This window comes from Crocuta crocuta, unplaced genomic scaffold, assembly GCF_008692635.1.
Source record: "Crocuta crocuta isolate KB4526 unplaced genomic scaffold, BGI_CrCroc_1.0 scaffold127, whole genome shotgun sequence".
NCBI classification, from domain to species: Eukaryota; Metazoa; Chordata; class Mammalia; order Carnivora; family Hyaenidae; genus Crocuta; species Crocuta crocuta.
Genome location: NW_027532008.1, coordinates 6,847,154 through 6,865,578, shown reverse-complemented (window position 1 = coordinate 6,865,578; position 18,425 = coordinate 6,847,154). Strand labels below are relative to the sequence as shown.

The window sequence follows — 18,425 nt, the reverse complement described above, 5'->3', positions numbered from 1 at the left end:
ATTTAGGATGTATTTAAAATTCATTGGCTTCTTAGAGTCTGTGAAATATAGTAATTAGGATATCAGTTCTGCTGCTGTCACAGAGAAATTCAAAATACCAGGAACTTAATGAAAGAGAAGTTTCTTCCTTTCTTGGCAATCCAGGGCTGACCCTTCCTATTATGTTACTCTTCCTTAACATCCAAGTTGTGTCTTGTGGTTCATTGTGGCAGCTTCAGCTCTCATTATCATGTCTGCATTCTAGCCTCCAGGCTGGAACAGGGAGACTGTGCCCCTTGCTATTAGGACTAGTCTTGAAAGTTGCATCCATCATTTCTACTCCCATTGATCAGAGTGGCCACTTGGAGCTGCAAAGGAATTGAGGAAATGTAGTCTTTATTAAGTGCTTAAGTAAGAATTCTATTACTAAAGAAGAAAGGAAGAATTGGCAGACCACTGGAAGTCTCTGCCACACAGGTCGAACATTACTTTCTCCCCAGTGTTTATAATTAAACTCTACATTACAAAAAAAATCACCTAGGGACACCCAGGTGTCCCAGTGGTTGAGCATCTGATTTTGGCTCAGGTCGTGGAATACAGCTCCTCATTGAGCATGGAGCCTGCATGGGATTCTCTTGTCTCCCTCTCTTTCTGTCCTTCCCCCTGCTTATACATGCATGTATATACACACTCTCGTTCTAAAAAAAAACCTACCTAGTAATAATGGTCAGGAGAGATAGAAGGTATAAGAACTGAACTGGAAATATATTTGTGGGCACATGGAAAATAGTCTGTAGAGTGATCAGAACTCTCTGGTTACCTTTCTTTTCTTCACTGTCAGTTGAAAAGAAATTCTACAGATGACCTTGGTTTTTTTTAGCAGAACATTATTCTTTTTTTCAGAGGTGGATTCAGAAACCATAAGAAGATAGCTGTTTCTGTTTCCTCTGCTTTGTTATTATGTAAAAGGCATTCTTTAGTAGGAGTAATTATCTGTAATTAGTACTCCATGTGCTTGATTATTTTGATAAATAACTTTGATTTAGTTTAGGGATTAAGACCTTTAACTAGTAATGCTGTACTAGTATGACTGCTTCTTTAGTTTATTATAGGGAAAAGAGAAGGAACAAGATAAAAGGAGGTTAAATAAAGAAAATATAATCAGGATGATTTTGATGAGGAATGGGAGAGTGTATATTTCCTGTAAGTTACTCCTTGTATACAGAGATGTTAACAGGCATTTATAACTCATTATGATTAAGAGTTGTGATGGCTGCTGTGATGGGTACTACATAGGCATGGCATCCAACCCAGAGTCAGATGGTTCTGATACTTTTCTGTTCAGTAAGATGGAAGCTCTAGCCAACAAGAAATTGCATCCCCTTCAGGGTTATAATTGAAATATAACTTTATCTTAAAATGCAGGTATATAGGGTATAAAGTTTTTTTTAATTCTCCCGGAAAGACTTAGAAGTTTTCATTGATTCTAAGATGCCATTTATCCTAATTTCTTAGATGTCAAAATGTGTGGGGAAAAATGACTGGTAATTGTTGTAAGAAACTTCCAGTAAAGACAACGTTCTGATTTTAGAGATGTTTAAATGTGAAAACAAGCATCTTGGAATTGATGAAATATAATAAACCATTGGTGCTTTTGTAATCGATAGCTTCTTAGAAAGGAGGACTACAGTAAAAGAAGCTAAAGTAATTATATCTGTTTATAAGTCAGTATTCTTTAGAGTGGTCGGACTCTTCATTATAAAAGTGTAGGTTTTGGCCTCTTCATGTCATGGATATTGAATTAATAACTGGGCGACCTGGTGTTAAAATGCCTGCTGAGACGAGGGATCACCCTGATCTTTGTTCAATTCCTCATTTTGCTCTTCTTTTACAAGGGGTTGGTGGTGAGGCTCTGTAGCTTGTTGGTTATAGCTCTAAAGTTGGATAAACAGACTATTCTTTAAAGCAGTGATTTTTGTATTGCAGTCTAGTACGCACAGATGTTTATGCACACATGTGTGTGCATGTGTGTGCACATACAACTGAAGAAGGAACAATTTCATATAGTCATAGTTGTTGGCACACTCTACTTGGGATTCATTATGAAATAGCCTCTTCTCTTTCATTATAGAAATAAATATATTACTTTTTACATTACTTTTTTAAAATTGTTATTAAAAAACTTTTTTTTTAACGTTTCTTTATTTTTGAGACAGAGAGAGAGGACGAGCTGGGGAGGGGCATAGAGAGAGGGAGACACAGAATCTGAAACAGGCTCCAGGCTCTGAGCTGTCAGCACAGAGCCTGATGCGGGGCTCGAACCCACAGACCATGAGATCATGACCTGAGCCGAAGTTGGACACTTAACCAGCTGAGCCACCCAGGCGCCCCTACACTGCTTTAGACTTAAAAAACCCCACTTATATAATTGAAAACTTAGGGGTCAGAGACTTAGAAAATTGACTCTTGTTATTGTGACTTTGAGCTAGTCACTATTTCTTTTTTTAGGCACTTTCATCCATAGTAGTTGGGGTGTGGGTTCTGTTCTTGCTCTGAATGAGTGAACCTGTTGCTAGTTCAAGAAAAAAAATACACAACTACAAATGAAAACATATTTTTCATCTTTTTATAGGTCATTGAACTTGAAATATTTAAAGTGGATACAAAACTGTTTCAGCAATGCAGACAATTAAGTGTGTTGTTGTGGGCGATGGTGCCGTTGGTAAAACATGTCTCCTGATATCCTACACAACAAACAAATTTCCATCGGAGTATGTACCGACTGTAAGTATAAAGGCTTCCGTCTGTTGGTGAAATACATTCTATTTGATATCTTTTGAAAACTGTGTGTATACTCAGATTTTTCTGTTGTCTGCCTTTGTGTTCTGTTTTTAAAGATCATCTGATGGGTAAATTATATACACTTTAGAATTAATAGCTGAAAAATTATTGAGAAGTGTGAAAGGGTGACATAAGGGTATGCAAGAAGTGCTGGGTGGCAAAACTCCAATAGACAAGATTCTAAAGAGTGGTGGGCTCAGTTTGGGGAAGAACTCTCTATGTCTTGGAATGGAGTGACTTTTTTGGATAACTTGGCTGATGAGTAATCAGTGCTTGGAGGTCTTCTGGGATGCTTTTTGGGGTCTTGTACCTTCAGAGAAAGTAGTATGCATCTTCACTTACTCTCCTTAGGGATAGAGGGGAATCTCACAGAGCTGTTGTCTTAGCAGTGATGGAGCTGCAAACTGGTATTTAAGGGCAGAGAACTGTTTTTGTTGTGAGGACACTAACAGAAGCCTTTGGAGATCCTCTTCCACAAATGTTTTTTATGAGCTCCTTAGAACAGTAGAGGGAAAATGGGAATAATAAAGATAATGAAGTGAGAGAGAAGAGTTAGGGTAATACTTGTGAAAGAACGTGTTTTGGGGATCCAGTGTTTATCCCAGGTTGGGTGACCCAGCACAGTGGTGTAATTACGTTAAACACAGATTTTCCTTCAGTGGTGGGGGTGAGCTAGGGTTGGCCTGGCTTGGCAGTGACCACCTCTATTAAGTGAGCTGTTTTAGGGGTTATGAAGAACCTATGTATGATTAATATGGGATTTGTTTGGAAGTAAAAGGGAAGAAAATGTCTGAATACTTCAGGTTAATCTTGAGAGACATGAGCATTGTTAAGAGGGTGAATATAGGTTAAAGTTTTGGTAATTATGTTTAATTAGAATTGACAGTCTGTAATGTCCCAAGGTAGGTACAATGATTGAGGTAGGCCAACGCTGTAGGAAAAAAGAAGGTTAGGTTTCTTGGGCGGGGAGAAGTTGAAGGTATAATTAAATACAAAAATTCGTACTTTGGGGTTGGCCCATTTGGGGACATGGTAAGTAAAAGAAGTTCTGAGATTGAGAGAGACTTTTAGGGGACTTTCAGAGACATACAAATCTTGTTTCAGAATGAGGGCAGCTATCACAATTTTGTTGTTTCAGTTTCCGTTAAAGTTATTTTCTTGTAAGTATGGTTTCTGAGTCTGTGTTATGACTGTAGCCATGAGGTGTTCCATTTAAGAGGGCCTTGTGGGTGTTTCATATATGTGTTTCTGGATCTCTGGAAGAGAGTCAGGTATGACTTAGACAAATGACCTGTGTCGTTTGAGAACTTAACCAACATACATTATATTTCCTAGTTCTTGTTATCACGAACCAACTTTCCTTTAACTACCACCTCCCCTATGCCCTTGCTTTCCACTCTTTTACATTTCAACAATCCATTAAAACATGAACTGGAAAGTTAAGAATTAGGAAAAAAGGGCTGATCTGAAATTGTAACATCCTAATTGGAAAGATTTTTATTTGTCAATTCAGAGGAATCCATGAATTAGTGTTGGGTCTTTTTCCATTTATTACCATTACCTCCCATTTTCACAAATAATTTAGTACAACCAGTGTTAGTATATATGGAGTTTGTCATGGGTTGTACAGTCTATTTGCAAATAAATCGTCTAGTCACAGAAGATCCCTCAGGTCATGTGGTTTGTACACAGTAACATAAATTTTATTCATGAAATCTCAACAAATAATCTGCTAGTCCTTTCTTGGACACTTTCCTTGACCTTGAGGGAACTTTTATTTCCTCTCTAATGGGCTTATTTACAACAACACCCTTCTTGTCGTGAACCCTGAAAGGAGAAAGATTATCATGGATCTAGGATATTTAAATTCTAGATTAAAATGAAATAGTCTGTAAGAATTTCTCAGAAATCAGATTGAACATTAAGGTAAGCTATAAACTTACTGTCTCAAAAATTGCAGATTGAACAGGATCATTTTGTATAGCTAGAGGACTCTGTTTTTATGACACCTGTAGCCTTTCTGTGGCTTTTAATCCAGGCTACTGGGGTAGAGCAAACATCCCAGAATATATCCTGTCACTTTCTCCAGGAACCATTAGGTTTATGCAGGTGTTTGGTTGGCAAGGTTGGTTACCTAAGAATCATACAGACTAAGAGAGGATTAAGTCTCAGGAAGGAAATACTGCCTTTACTTAAGAATTGTCCTATCCCATTTTGACCATCCCCTTGCATACTAACAATGTTGTATTTTTATGTTTTTAGGTTTTTGACAACTATGCAGTCACAGTTATGATTGGTGGAGAGCCATATACTCTTGGACTTTTTGATACTGCAGGTGAAAACTTGATGTCTTTTATGTTGTGGTCTATAACTGTTAATAGCTGCTGGTTGTCTTTTTTTGTGGACATTTTGGGAAACTAGCGTATTAGCAAACCACTTGCATTTTGTTAATAGTTAGCAGGATTGAATATTGTGATGGTTGATGCTTGATTTAAGGGACAGTTCCAGACCTGGAATGGCGAATAGGAGTTTGGAGTTCCCTGGGTGGATGGTGTGGAAGGAAATAAAGTAGGGCAAGAGCAGAGTACATTAGGCAAGCTGTATTATCAGTCTGTGAAATTTGAAGGCCTATTTAGGATTTGTGTCTGTATAACATACAGATAAGATAGCTTCTTAGATAGCTTGTTATTGTTTACTATATCTGAAAATACTTTGAAGATGAGCCAATATCTAGCTCACAATATTGATGTTTGTGGTCAACTTTTTAAATTAAAGGAATAAATTGCTTTCTGTCTTAAGTATACCCAATTCCTCAGTGTTATTTCTTCTCTTTTTAATTATTATTTTTACTTTATTTTTAAAATGTTTTGCATTTATTTTTTAATGTTTATATTTTATTTCTTTTTTTCAATATTTTATTTCTTTCTGAGATAGAGAGCGTGAGCAGGGGAGGGTCAGAGAGGGAGGGAGACAGAGAGTCTGAAACAGGCTTCAGTCTCTGAGCTAGCTGTCAGCACAGAGCCCGACGTGGGGCTCAAACCCACGAACCGTGAGATCATGACCTGAGCCAAAGTCGAATGCTTAATCGACTGAACTACCCAGGTGCCCGTTTATTTATATTTTAAAGTTTATTTATTTATTTTGAGAGAGAGCAGAAGCAGGATGGGGTGGGGGGGGGGAGAGGGAGAGGGAGAAAGAGAGAGAATCAATCCCAAGCAGGCTCCATGCTCATCTTAGAGCCAGATGTGGGGCTCGATCTCACGAACTGTAAGATCATGACCTGAGCCAAATCAAGAGTTGGATGCCTAACTGACTGAGCCACCCTGTTTCCTATTTGTTTGAACAGTGGTTACACATTGTAATTTCTGACTTCTCTCTCTGTAGTCTGTTATTATCAGCTTAATTAGCCAAAAGAAAATTTCAGAAATGTAACCTTTTTGTATTTAGGAATTCTAAGTGCTTCACTTTTTTTTTTTTTTTAAGGTTTTGTTTATTTATTTTTGAGAGAGAGTGAGTGCGTGCCCAAGCAGGGGAGGGGCAGAGAGAGAGAGGGGAGGAGTCTTTGTCTTTGGCACACTTCAGAGGAGACTTGTATCTTTCTGCAGAGGCCTTAATCTTAGAGTCCCTGTTGTCCCTGGTTCTAGTCATGCCACTAGCTTAGTTTTCTTACTTCTAAAGCTTCATCCTCATGAGATGCCCTTTTACTTCCTTTAACTGTTTGATTGCATTTAATCTGCTGACTTTTTGTCATTTTGTTCTGAATTCTTTTTACAACATTTCTGTCTCACCTTTGGCTACAACTGTCTTAAGTGGGAAACAAAAAGTGACAAGGGAGAGCCTTAGTTCTAATACAGAGTCTCTAAACAGCTAATGGGTGAACTATAAGGGGCTTGGGAGGTACTGGGTGCAGCTCTTACAGGTATATTTAATACCATTTAAGGTCAGAGATAGGGGAAGACTGGGTGTCTCTGTTGGTGGAGCATGCAACTCTTGATCTCGGGGTTGTGAGTTCAAGCCTTAGGTTGGGTATAGAGCCTAGTTTAAAAAAAAGATCAGGGGCGCCTGGGTGGCTTAGTCGGTTAAGCGTCCGACTTTCACTTAGGTCATGATCTCGTGGTTCGTGGGTTCGAGCCCCGCATCGGGCTCTTTGCTGACTGCCAGCCTGGAGCCTGTTTCAGAGTCTGTGACTCCCTCTCTCTCTGACCCTCCCCTGCTCACGCTGTCTCTCTCTCCTAGAAATTAAAAAAATAAATAAAAGATCAGAGGCAGTGTTCTCTCCCTCTCTGTCTCATGGCTTTTATTTCTGTCTCTCAACATGTTGTACTGTTGTTTATTTTGTTCTATATTTAGCTTTTTTTTACTTAACGTGTTTGTCATATGCTTCTTCCTATGTTGTATAATCCTTAACCCACTGTAATTTCCTTTCTGTGTCAGCATTTAGCATTTACTCTTTATTACAAAGATGTGGGTTTTACTTATTATAGGAAAAATAATAAAAGTGTAGACAGACAAAAGGAGAAAATGAAAAAGCATCTGTGTAGAGTTTTAGTGTATGTCCTAAACAGAGCTCTTATATAGTCATTGTATTTATACATAGGGAGAAGGGATACTATTGTTTTTTCTCCCTCTCTGTACCTTCCTTTTTCACTTACACAGTATGGTGACATCTCTCAATGCTGTACTTGTATGTCATAGTCCTCATGGTGACACAGTGGTCTGTTGTGTGGCAGATCACACCACAGTTTAGTTTCTTTGTTATGTTTGGGGTCCATTTGCAGTATTTTATATTAAGACCTTTTCCTGGTCAAACATTTTTATATTTTGACACATTCTTTTTATCCTCATTCAGTTTCAGACTTACAGAAAAGTTGCTTGTAGAAAAAACACCTTTACCAGATTCACCAGTTCTTAATGATTTGTGACTTTCTCTCCTTCTATATGAATAATGTTTTTACATCTTTTTTTTTTTAATGTTTATTTTTGAGAGAGAGAGAAAAAAACAGCACAAGCAGGGGAGAGGAGCAGAGAGAGAGGGAGACACAGAATCTGAAGCAGGCTCTGTCTCTGAGCTTTCAGCACGGAGCCTGACATGGAAATTAAACTCATGAACCGTGAGATCATGACTGAGTGAAGTTGGATGCTTAACCAACTCAGCCACTCAGCCACCTAGGTGCCCCTTGTTTTTATTTCTAAGCCATTTGAGAGTAGGTTGCATGCATCGTGCCCTTTTGATTTTTAATGCTTCAGTATATGTGTTTCTTAAGAGCAAGGATATTCTCTTATGGTGTACTTGACAAATTCAGGAGATTTAACATTATAGGTAACATTTAAAAATTTAATCTACAGTCAGTGTCTAATAGTGGCCTTACAGCATGTTCTGATCTAGGAGCATACATTGCATCTAGTGGTTACTCTCTTTAGTATCACTTAGTGTGGAATCTTTGCCCTGCACGCCATTGGCATTTTTAAGGACACAGACCAGTTCTTTTATGTTTCTCAGTTTGAGTTTGCCCATTTCCTTATGAGTAGATTTGGAATAAGCATTTTTGATTGGAATGCCAAGTTAGTATTGTTGTGTCTATCCTAAAGTATGACTTTTTTGGTAAAAAGTAATTTTGATCATTTGGTTAAGGTGCCCAGTTTTTCTACCATGTGTTTAGAATTTTTCTTTTTGTAACTGGTAATTTGTGAGAAAATACTTTAAAACTATGTGAATATTCTGGTCTTGTTAAAGAGCCTCTCTCTAGATTTAATAACCACTGACAATTTTTGCCAGAACCAGTTTTTCCAACAGTGGTTGCAAAGCCTGAGCGTAAGTGTGTTTGTTCTGCGGAGGTCTGGCCAGAGAGGAGACAGCGCACACAGCTGTGACACGATGCAGGGTCTTGTCCTGAGAGTCATTCATCCCCTGGGGAAGAAAACAACAGCGAATTTCATTTGGATAATGAGGTTTTGGTGTCACCCCCAGTTCAGACTGACTCTAGGAGTCCTCTTGGCCTTCACCAGTTCCCTGTTTTCCTCTCCTTTCCTTCTGTAGTCCAAAGCTTGGTTCCTAGAAAGGAGTTCAGTATATTTACTCATCTTCAGTCCTAAACTACACTTAAAATGGTTTGACTTGCTCTGTACCTCACCACTGTGAAAAACAAGTGTTCACGATTTGCTTGTAGTTCTTTTTTTCTTGTTCTAATAGTAGACAGAGTTTTCTGTTCAGAGGTTACTTGGATTTGTGCCCTGCCCCTCTTTAGTGTGCTTATGTTATCTGGAATTCCTTGTCAGTTGGATTTGTTTATCTTTACACTAAATTTTATGTTGTTTCCCCCATCCCCATTTATCTTATTTTTATATACTCTTTTTTTTTTTATTTTTTTATTTTTATATACTCTTAATTGTTTTCTTAGGTTCAGTTTTCAGAGATCTCTTCACTTTTGAATGTTAATCATTGTAATCATAATCACTCAGTCATTTCAAACATTACCATGGTAATGAAAAAGAGAAAGCTTGGACTTTGGCACTGGATAGAGCAGTTAGCTAGATAGCTGGCAAGTTACTTGACTATGGATCTTAATTACCTCGAAATGTAAAATGTTTAAAGTAGTTCCCTCTTAGAGGTTCTGTGAAGACTGAATGATAATCAGTTTTAAAAAGTGTATACATATACGTATAAACTCAGTTATATATTTATGATTCATACACTTTGTATATTAAAAAAACCCAGCACAGTGACTTGGATATGTTTGGTGCAGAGCTAGTATTTCTCTCTTTGGTTAGCAGATGAATAATATTCAGAACAAGTCAGAGTAGTTTGATCTGGTTTAGCTGATTCTTTTTGTTTTGTTTTGTTTTTAAATAAATTTCTTTCTGGGGCACCTGGGTGGCTCAGTCAGTTAAGTGTCTGACTCTTGATTTCTGCTCAGGTCATGATCTCACGGTTCATGAGTTTGAGCCCTGCATCAGGCTCTGCCCGCACAGTGGGGAGCCTGCTTGGGATTCTCTCTCTCCCTCTCTCTCTTTGCCCCTCCCATGTGTACGCCTTCTCTCTCAGAATAAACAATATTTGTTTTGTAAACAAATAAACTTAAAAGATATATATATAAATAAATAAACTTCTTTCTTTCGTTAAGGCATTTTCTGGTATCTGGCAGCTTTCTGAACTTACTGATCAGTTATATTAGTGGAATGACCATGCTCTCCACAGAGATATGTATAGACTTCTTAGTGTCTCTCTAGTTTAGTACCATTATGGACTCTTCCAGAGGGGCGTTTTGACTAAGATTTGAGTTTTTAGTAAATTCTTTGTTAACATGCAAAAGTCTAGACTTTTGCAGATGACATACATAAATGGTAGGAATCTCAGGTTCCAGGGTGTCCCCATTTATTTTCATATTTTTTTCTTGTTTTTCATCAGATGTTATGAAATTATTTAGGAATGGGCCCCATGTCACAGATGAGGCAGGATCACTAAATGCCATTAAATTTTGAATAATCAGTTGTAGAAAAAAATGTTTAGGTTTGAATCTGTAGTGGTAAATACTGTGAAATGTTTAATTTACTTTCTTCTTATGTTTTTAGTGTCCTGCTGGAATTCTCTAAAAATGTTGCTTTTGGCAGTAAATTCTTATTTTTCATACCATGAGATTCTTTCAGACTTTTCATATGGGTCCGAATCTTCAGTGCAAACTGAGTTAATTCCTCTTGAGTTGAAATTTTTAATATGAGAAAGATCAGCAATCCATGTGAGATGTATCCCTGCTTTTTGGCAAGTGTTGGAAGTTAAGCATGAACTGGTGTGCTGTTAGAGTAGGGATAACTTACACGATTTGTGGTCAAATCTTGACTTACACAAAGAGTGAGCTTTTCTTTTCTTTTTTAAAATGTTAAAATCTTTATTTTTGAGAGAGAGAGAGAGACAGCGAGAGAGGAACTGAGGAGAGGGAGACACAGAAGCCAAAGCAGGCTCCAGGCTCTGAGCTGTCAGCACAGAGCCCGATGCAGGGCTTGAACTCATGAACCCCAAGTTCATGACCTGAGCCAAAGTTGGATGCTCAACTGACTGAGCCACCGAGGCGCCCCAAGAATGAAATTTTCTGGATCATGTTGTGTATCTTAAAGGATGCTAAGTGATAACATTGTCTCTATGGAGTGCAGTATAGCTATTTGTGACATACTGAAGATACAGGATACATTTTAGCTGGATAAATGATGCTTAGATAGTGAAGGATCTTGCTCATTTTAAGGGATCCTATTCATTGGGTTTCCTTAAATGTAGCACTTGTGGCACAAGTAGAGGTAAGGTAGCCTACTTTTTGTTTATTGGACAGTTTCATTTCTGATTTTTTTTTCTCTTGGGGAAAGGATAGATTTAGAGCTTTGACACCTTGTTTATCACAAATAAGTGGACTGACCAACACTGCTTTGGACCCAGTATTCAAAAAGAACGGATATATTGGCACCAATCCATCTGAGTAGAGGCTTCATTGCATGTAATGTCCAATGTGCTACACTGCATGTAGCAGTGTAGCACATTGGACATTCATGTAGATGTTCTTATTGGTGCTCAGGAATATAGACTTGGATCTATTTTTTTTTAAATGTTTATTTATTTTGAGAGAGAGGGAGAGAGAGTGTGTGTCTGCATGAGCAGGGGAGGGGCAGAGAGAGAGGGAGAGAGAAAATACCCGGCAGGTTCTCCACTGTCAGCACAGAGCCCGATGTAGGGCTTCATCTCACAAAACTGTGGGATCATGACCTGAGGTGAAATCAAGAGTCATATGCTTAACTGACTGAGCCACCCAGGTGCACTTTTTTTTTTTTTGGATCCGACCTTACATGGATTGATTTCAGTGACTGAATGACTAAAAATGAAGCCTTTTTAGTCTATTCCAGGCCTAATTTTTTAAAAATATATTCATTCCATTTAAATAGGGAATAGAGCTAAGAAAAGGTGTGTGAATAGCGAATAGATGTACTTTTTTTTTTTTAAACAAGGCTTGGCTAATTGTTTCTACTTATTTTTTAAATTTATTTTTTGTTTTGTTGTTTTATTGGAGCTTTGATACGCGATATGTCAAAGCGCCAGCCAGGGTTAAAGCTCAGTCACTTTAGATAGAATTAGAGTTTGCTGCGTTCATTCTTTCCTTTTTTGTTTTGTTTCTTTTCTGTATTTTTTTTCTAAAAAAATTTTTTTTGGCTTTATTTAATTTTGAGACAGAGAGAGACAGAGCATGAGTGAGGGAGGGGAAGAGAGAGAGGGAGACACAGAATCTGAAACAGGCTCCAGGCTCTGAGCTGTCAGCACAGAACCTGATGCGGGGCTTGAACCACCCAGGCATCCCTGCTTTTGTTTTCTTTAAGCCCGTTCTTTTCTTTTTAAAGCTCTTCCATGTCTGTAATTGTACATTATACACTATAATTTAAAAAGTGAAAGTTACACTTCTAAGTGCATACCTTTAAAGTCTTTGCCTCTGACCCTAGCATGTTGTTAGAGTAAGTATTCAGTAAATATTAGACGTGCTGATGGTGATTTAATTTGTAACCTCCTCTTATTTCCCTTTTTAAGTTTCATTTAATCTCTATATTGTCCTCAAGATACCTTTATTGTCTGCTCATGATGTATTGCTTACTAAAGTGGCAATAGCAATAATATCTTTAATTATCATGTTTTAGCTACCCTAATTTCTTGTATTCTCTCTTAATGCCGGCAAAAAAAACCCCCAAAAAACAACTTTTCACTGGCATACAAAATATTTAACTTCCTCCCACCCTTAAAAATTTTTTATTGTGGTAAAATATACATAATATAGAATTTATCATTTTAACCATTTTTAAGTTCATTGGCCACTAAGTACTTAATTATTCTTTTTTTTTTTTTTTAAATGTTTTATTTCTAGGAGAGAGAGGGAGAGAGAGACAGCGTGAGCAGGGGAGGGTCAGAGAGAGAGGGAGTCACAGACTGAAACAGGCTCCAGGCTCTGAGCTGGCAGTCAGCACAGAGCCCGACGCGGGGCTCGAACCCACGAACCGCGAGATCATGACCTAAGCGAAAGTCGGACGCTTAACCGACTAAGCCACCCAGGCGCCCCTTAATTATTCTTTTAAAGCCCAGGATTGCTTGGGTGCCTGTGGCTCACTTAGTTAAGTGTTCAACTTCAGCTCAGGTCATGATCTCATGGCTTGAGGGTTCGAGCCCCATGTACCCCTGTGCTAACAGCTCTGTGCCTGGAGCCTGCTTCTGATTCTGTGTCTCCCTCTCTCTCTGACCCTCCCCAGCTCACACTCTGTCTCTTTCTCTCTCAAAAATACATAAACATTAAAAAAAATTTTTTTAAAAACCCCCACAGGATTGCTGTAGCTCATTTTTGAAATTGGAATATTAAGTCCAGTCTGGCAACTCCTCTCCTCCCTTCACAGATTTGCAAATGTGTATAGATATTTTAAAAAACTTTTCATCTGAAAATATTTTTCAAGCCCACAGAACAGTTTTAAGAATAGTACCAGGAGCCTCCTTTAACCAGATTTACCAATTAGCTTTTTGCCCTATTTGCTTTATTACTCTTTCAATATAGTATGCACGTGAATTGTTTTTCCCTGAACTATTTCAGAGTAAGTTGCATACACATAACCATTTAGTCTTGAATAAGTAAGTGTGTACTTCCTAGGAAATGAGACATTCTTGTATAACAGTAAACAGGTTTTGGAAATTTAACATTGATACAGTACTTGAATCCAACATCTATATTTCAGCTTTGTTACTTGAGCTGAGTCCAGTGTTTTTGCTTTCAGTAAAGGATTTGTATTGCATTTAGTTGTCGTGTCTTTTTAGTTTCTTATTTGGATCATTCTTCCGCTGTTTTAGTTTCTTATTTGGATCATTCTTCCGCTGTTTTTTGGTCTTTCATGACATTATTTTTATTTTTATTATTTATTTCTGAGAGAGAGAGAGAGGGTGAGCAGGGGAGGGTCAGAGAGAGAGGGAGACACAGAATCTGAAACAGGCTCCAGGCTCTGAGCTAGCTGTCGGCACAGAGCCCAATGTGGGGCTCGAACCCATGAACCTTGAGATCATGACCTGAGCCAAAGTCGGACATTTAACTGACTGAGCCACCCAGGCACCCTGTATGACATTATTTTTATAGAATATAGGCCCACCCCCTCTCTTCCCTCCCATTATAAAATTGTTCCTCTTTAGAGTTTGGTCTGTGTTTCCTCATGATTAGGTTCAGATTATGCTCTTTTGGTTGGAATGGTACATTAGTGACATGTCTTTTTCAGGATATAAATCTAGGGGCACACAGTGTTCATCTGCTACTCACTGGTGTCAGTAATTTGAATGACTCCAGATGATGTCCAGTTTCTTCGCAAGATGGTTCTCTTTTTTTCCCTTGCAGTTTATCAGCAGTCATTAGGACCATAAAAATATTCTTTTTTTCACCAGGATTTTTCTCATGTAGATTTCGCATCCACTGATTCTTGCTGAGTTATTTTTCTGGGCATTCTCAGTTTCACATACTGGTCTCACATGCTAACTAAACCTGTGAGCATGCTTTGGTAATCGTGATGAACGCTGGATTTTGTCAGCTGAGTTTCACTGAGATTTTTGTTTCCTTAGATGGTTTCACTGTGGTTCTTTATTAATTTTTTTAATGTTTTTAAGTTTATCCACTTCAAGAGCGAAAAAGAACGAGGGGGGATGGGCATAGAGAGAGAGGGAGAAAGAGAATCCCAAGCAGGCTCCACACTGTTAGCGTGGAGCATGATGTAGGGCTTAAGCCCACAAAACACGAGATCACACCCAGAGCTGAGACCAAGAGTCAGACGCTTAACCGACTGAGCCACCCAGATGCCCCTCAATGTGATTATTTCTTTTTTTTTTTTTAAATTTTTTTTTTTTTGTTTTTTTATTTATTTCTAGGAGAGAGAGAGAGACAGCGTGAGCAGGGGAGGGTCAGAGAGAGAGGGAGTCACAGACTGAAACAGGCTCCAGGCTCTGAGCTGGCAGTCAGCATAGAGCCCGACGCGGGGCTCGAACCCACGAACCGCGAGATCATGACCCAAGTGAAAGTCGGACGCTTAACCGACTAAGCCACCCAGGCGCCCCTCAATGTGATTATTTCTTAACCAGATTTGAGTAGGATTGATTTTAACCATTTCTGTAGCAACAGTTTATTGTTTTTATTACATTATTGTTGGGTTGCTAATGGACACTAAGATTGAAAAATAAAGATTGGTAATAAACACCTAACATATAAGGAATTCATTGTTCTCAGGGCTTAAATATTAAATAGAATTAACTGAGTAAGAATGTTTATCAAATATTATTTTACAAAAGCCATACATTTTATTAGATCAGTAAGTTGCTTTCTCAGTAGTGGTCAGTGTACTGTTGGCCACATGCTCAATCTTTTGACTGACTTGTGATTTTGATGTTATGAGGACACCAAGATTCAATTGCTGACTTCTCCAATTTTTCCCTCCAGGGCAAGAGGATTATGACAGATTACGACCGCTGAGTTATCCACAAACAGATGTATTTCTAGTCTGTTTTTCAGTGGTCTCTCCATCCTCATTTGAAAATGTGAAGGAGAAGGTGAGTTGGTCAGATATTCTTGCCCTGAAAAAGGTGGTCACAGAACTTCTGTTGAGTTGTTGTGAAAAGCTTTACAGTCTTGTGGATTAATGCAGGTGTATTTTCTAAAATACTTTTCCTCTAGTGGGTGCCTGAGATAACTCACCACTGTCCAAAGACTCCTTTCTTGCTTGTTGGGACCCAAATTGATCTCCGAGATGACCCCTCTACGATTGAGAAACTTGCCAAGAACAAACAGAAGCCTATCACTCCAGAGACTGCTGAAAAGCTGGCCCGTGACCTGAAGGCGGTCAAGTACGTGGAGTGTTCTGCACTCACACAGGTGAGGACTGTGCAACCCCGTGTTTATGTACAGCTGGCCAGTTTCTTCGAGCATTAGGATTTAGGGGTTATTTTTGACAGCAGTCTGCAGTGCTTGCGAAAGCTGCCCGGGAACATTAGGACCAGCTTCACAGCATATATTCTTTTGCTAGAGGTTCTGTGTTTATGGAGAAAATTATTAATCTCTCAGTAAAACTCTTATGTTGGTGAGCTCCCATATTTTACTGAATCGTTTGTAATTGTCAGAGATCGTGTTAAAAAAAACAAAAAACAGTTTTATGGGAGGGTTCCAGGTTAGCACAGACTTACAAGAGAGTATGTGAATGATTCCCCTCCCCCCCACTTAAATTTTTTATCTAAATGTATCTGATCTTTTCTTGTCAATTCTGACCATTGATGCTACAGTTTCTGGGGTAATTTAACTGACGTAGGGAATCATAATAATTGAGACTTTCATGTCAGAGAAGGCTGCCTTGGCTATTTCTTAAGCATGTGTTGTAGGGAGTCAGTTTTTTTAAGTTTATTGATTTTGAGAGAGAGAGAGATAAAGAACAAGTGAGGAACGGGGGGTGGGGGGGCAGGAAGGAAGGGAGAATCCTAAGCAGGCTGTGTGCCACAAGTGCAGAGCTGATGAGGGGCTTGATCCCGTGAACTGTGAGATCATGACCCTGAGCTGAGATCAGGAGCCAGATGCTTAACCAAGTGAGCCACCCAGGTGCTCTAGTTCTCAAGTTTTTAGAGACATTCCTTCCTCATGTGGTCCTCTCTGTCCCTCTTCTGTCCTTTTCTGAATAATTTAATTGGAGCTACTCTCCTAGTTTGATGGGATGCATCCATTCTGAGGATAGGGGGCAGTGCTAGAATATCTAGAGTGAGAGGTATGACTGGCCCGTGCACTTTCACCTCCTCTACCTGCAGGGTGTGTCTGACCCGTCTCCCCTGAGTACTGTTCTGGAGGCGAAGGGAAACGTTCCTGAGATAGCATAGAACTCTTACAGCTTGGCGGTACTGATGCTCTGATGTCTGAATAGTGGGCAAATGTACCTAATTAAAATAGGGCAGGGCTGAAGAGGTTTATTGTAATTACGTTAAGTCTACTTATATTTATCATGCTTACTTTTATAGGTAATTGAACTTTGAAGTTTTTAAAAAAGCACTGTTGAATTTTTGATGATCTGTAACTAAGACAAATGACCTATATGATTGCTTATTATGCATGTGCTTAGGTGTTTAATATGATGGCCTAGAGAGATGTAATTTAATAATCTCCAGTTCAGTGCTAGGTTGGATATTTAAAGATAAAATTGTTACACTTAGCTGGATGTTCCACAGGATAAGTTCAAGGTCTAAAATCATCCTCCCAAACCCAATTTTCGTTGGCAGTTTAGTTCTTTTGTAAAAGTAGGTGTTTTTAAAGTTCAGAAGATTTTACATCCTTGCACACATAACAACGCTGACTGAGATTAAAAAAAAATGCCTGATGTTTCTGTGTTTTGATACCATCATCAGAAAAGTGTGAGTGGTGTGTGTGTGTGTGTGTGTGTGTGTGTGTGTGTTGGGGAAGGATACATGTGGAACACGTGTGCCAGTTTGTAACTGACTCTATATGCATCCTTTGCATACCCCTGTGCTCTAAATATGGGTTGCTTTTGGGGAGAAATGGAGGCAAATAGACACTATGGACTCAGCTCTAGGTCACTGGTAAAGTTTAAAGAATTGGATGCTTCCATTTAAGATTTTTTACACTATGAACAAGTTTATATAATAGTCACTCTGCAGACAGTAGGAATTTGAAAAGGTCTTAGCAACTACATTTTTCTTACCAGATTTTGAAGTTTGGAGAAGTCAAAAGAGAAGATAGAAAATGGGGTGTCTGGTTGTGTTTGGGAGATAAGAACTTAGAAGACTTCAAGTTCTGTTTGTTCCCCTAAAACTGAACTCTTCATGTAATCAAATAGTGTGGGTAAAGCAAAAATTTGTTTTCTTTTGTAGGGAATTAGTTGATCTTTGTCAATAAGCAAGAAAGGATTTGCCTGTTGGGAAGGGATGCCCCAGTTTCTCATGCTTGTCCTCCTCTTTTTTCCCTTATAAAATGCATTGCTCTTTCCACCCTCCCCTTTTCCTTTTATATATAAGTAACCATTAAAGTTTGCTCTGAGACCTGTAGAAAGTGTTTCATAGGAACTTTACTTTTGTTTACCATTTCTACTTTGTCAAAGACATAGAAGAACACTTTTAAACCTTTTTGCTTCTTTTTAAGTACTTAATGTTATTTCTCATTTTTTTGGCACCTCATGGAATGTGTGGGTGCCGGTCCTGTAGGATGCCTGGGGTAAGGGTGGGGACACCTGGGGTAGGCTGGGGCTGGCACCTGTTCCTGGAGCTGTGTTCTGGGCTTTGGAGAAATTTTTATTTGGGATCAAATTGACTTAAAGAACAGATGAAACCTCTTTGGGTGGTAAATCTGTGGCTTCAGATTTAGGTGAGTTTAGGTGAGTGTATAGAGCTGGGCCCAAGGTACCAACTAGTGCTGCTGAGTCACACTGTCACATTGGAGTTCTGCCTGAGGTGTAAGTGTATTTCTGCATCTTATTCCCTGTATATCTTAGAATATTCTTTGTTTTCACTCCATGCTTTATGCTCTGATATCCGTGCGGACATCTTAAAGCATTGGACTGACTGCTTGCTAAAATTCATTCTA

At 38.7% G+C, this 18,425-nt stretch overlaps 1 protein-coding gene across 3 annotated transcripts in view; it reads left to right on the top strand.

Annotated features, from left to right (window-relative positions):
• Nucleotides 1-18,425, top strand: part of CDC42 (cell division cycle 42) — a 50,304-nt gene that overhangs the window by 28,130 nt on the left and 3,749 nt on the right. For all 3 annotated transcript variants that reach the window (XM_077775484.1, XM_077775485.1, XM_077775486.1), the window contains exons 2-5: nt 2,612-2,763; nt 5,083-5,155; nt 15,294-15,403; nt 15,528-15,725. In XM_077775484.1, coding sequence (XP_077631610.1) covers nt 2,659-2,763; nt 5,083-5,155; nt 15,294-15,403; nt 15,528-15,725 — 486 coding nt within the window. In that variant the 5' untranslated portion in view covers nt 2,612-2,658. The remainder of the gene's footprint in view (nt 1-2,611; nt 2,764-5,082; nt 5,156-15,293; nt 15,404-15,527; nt 15,726-18,425) is intronic.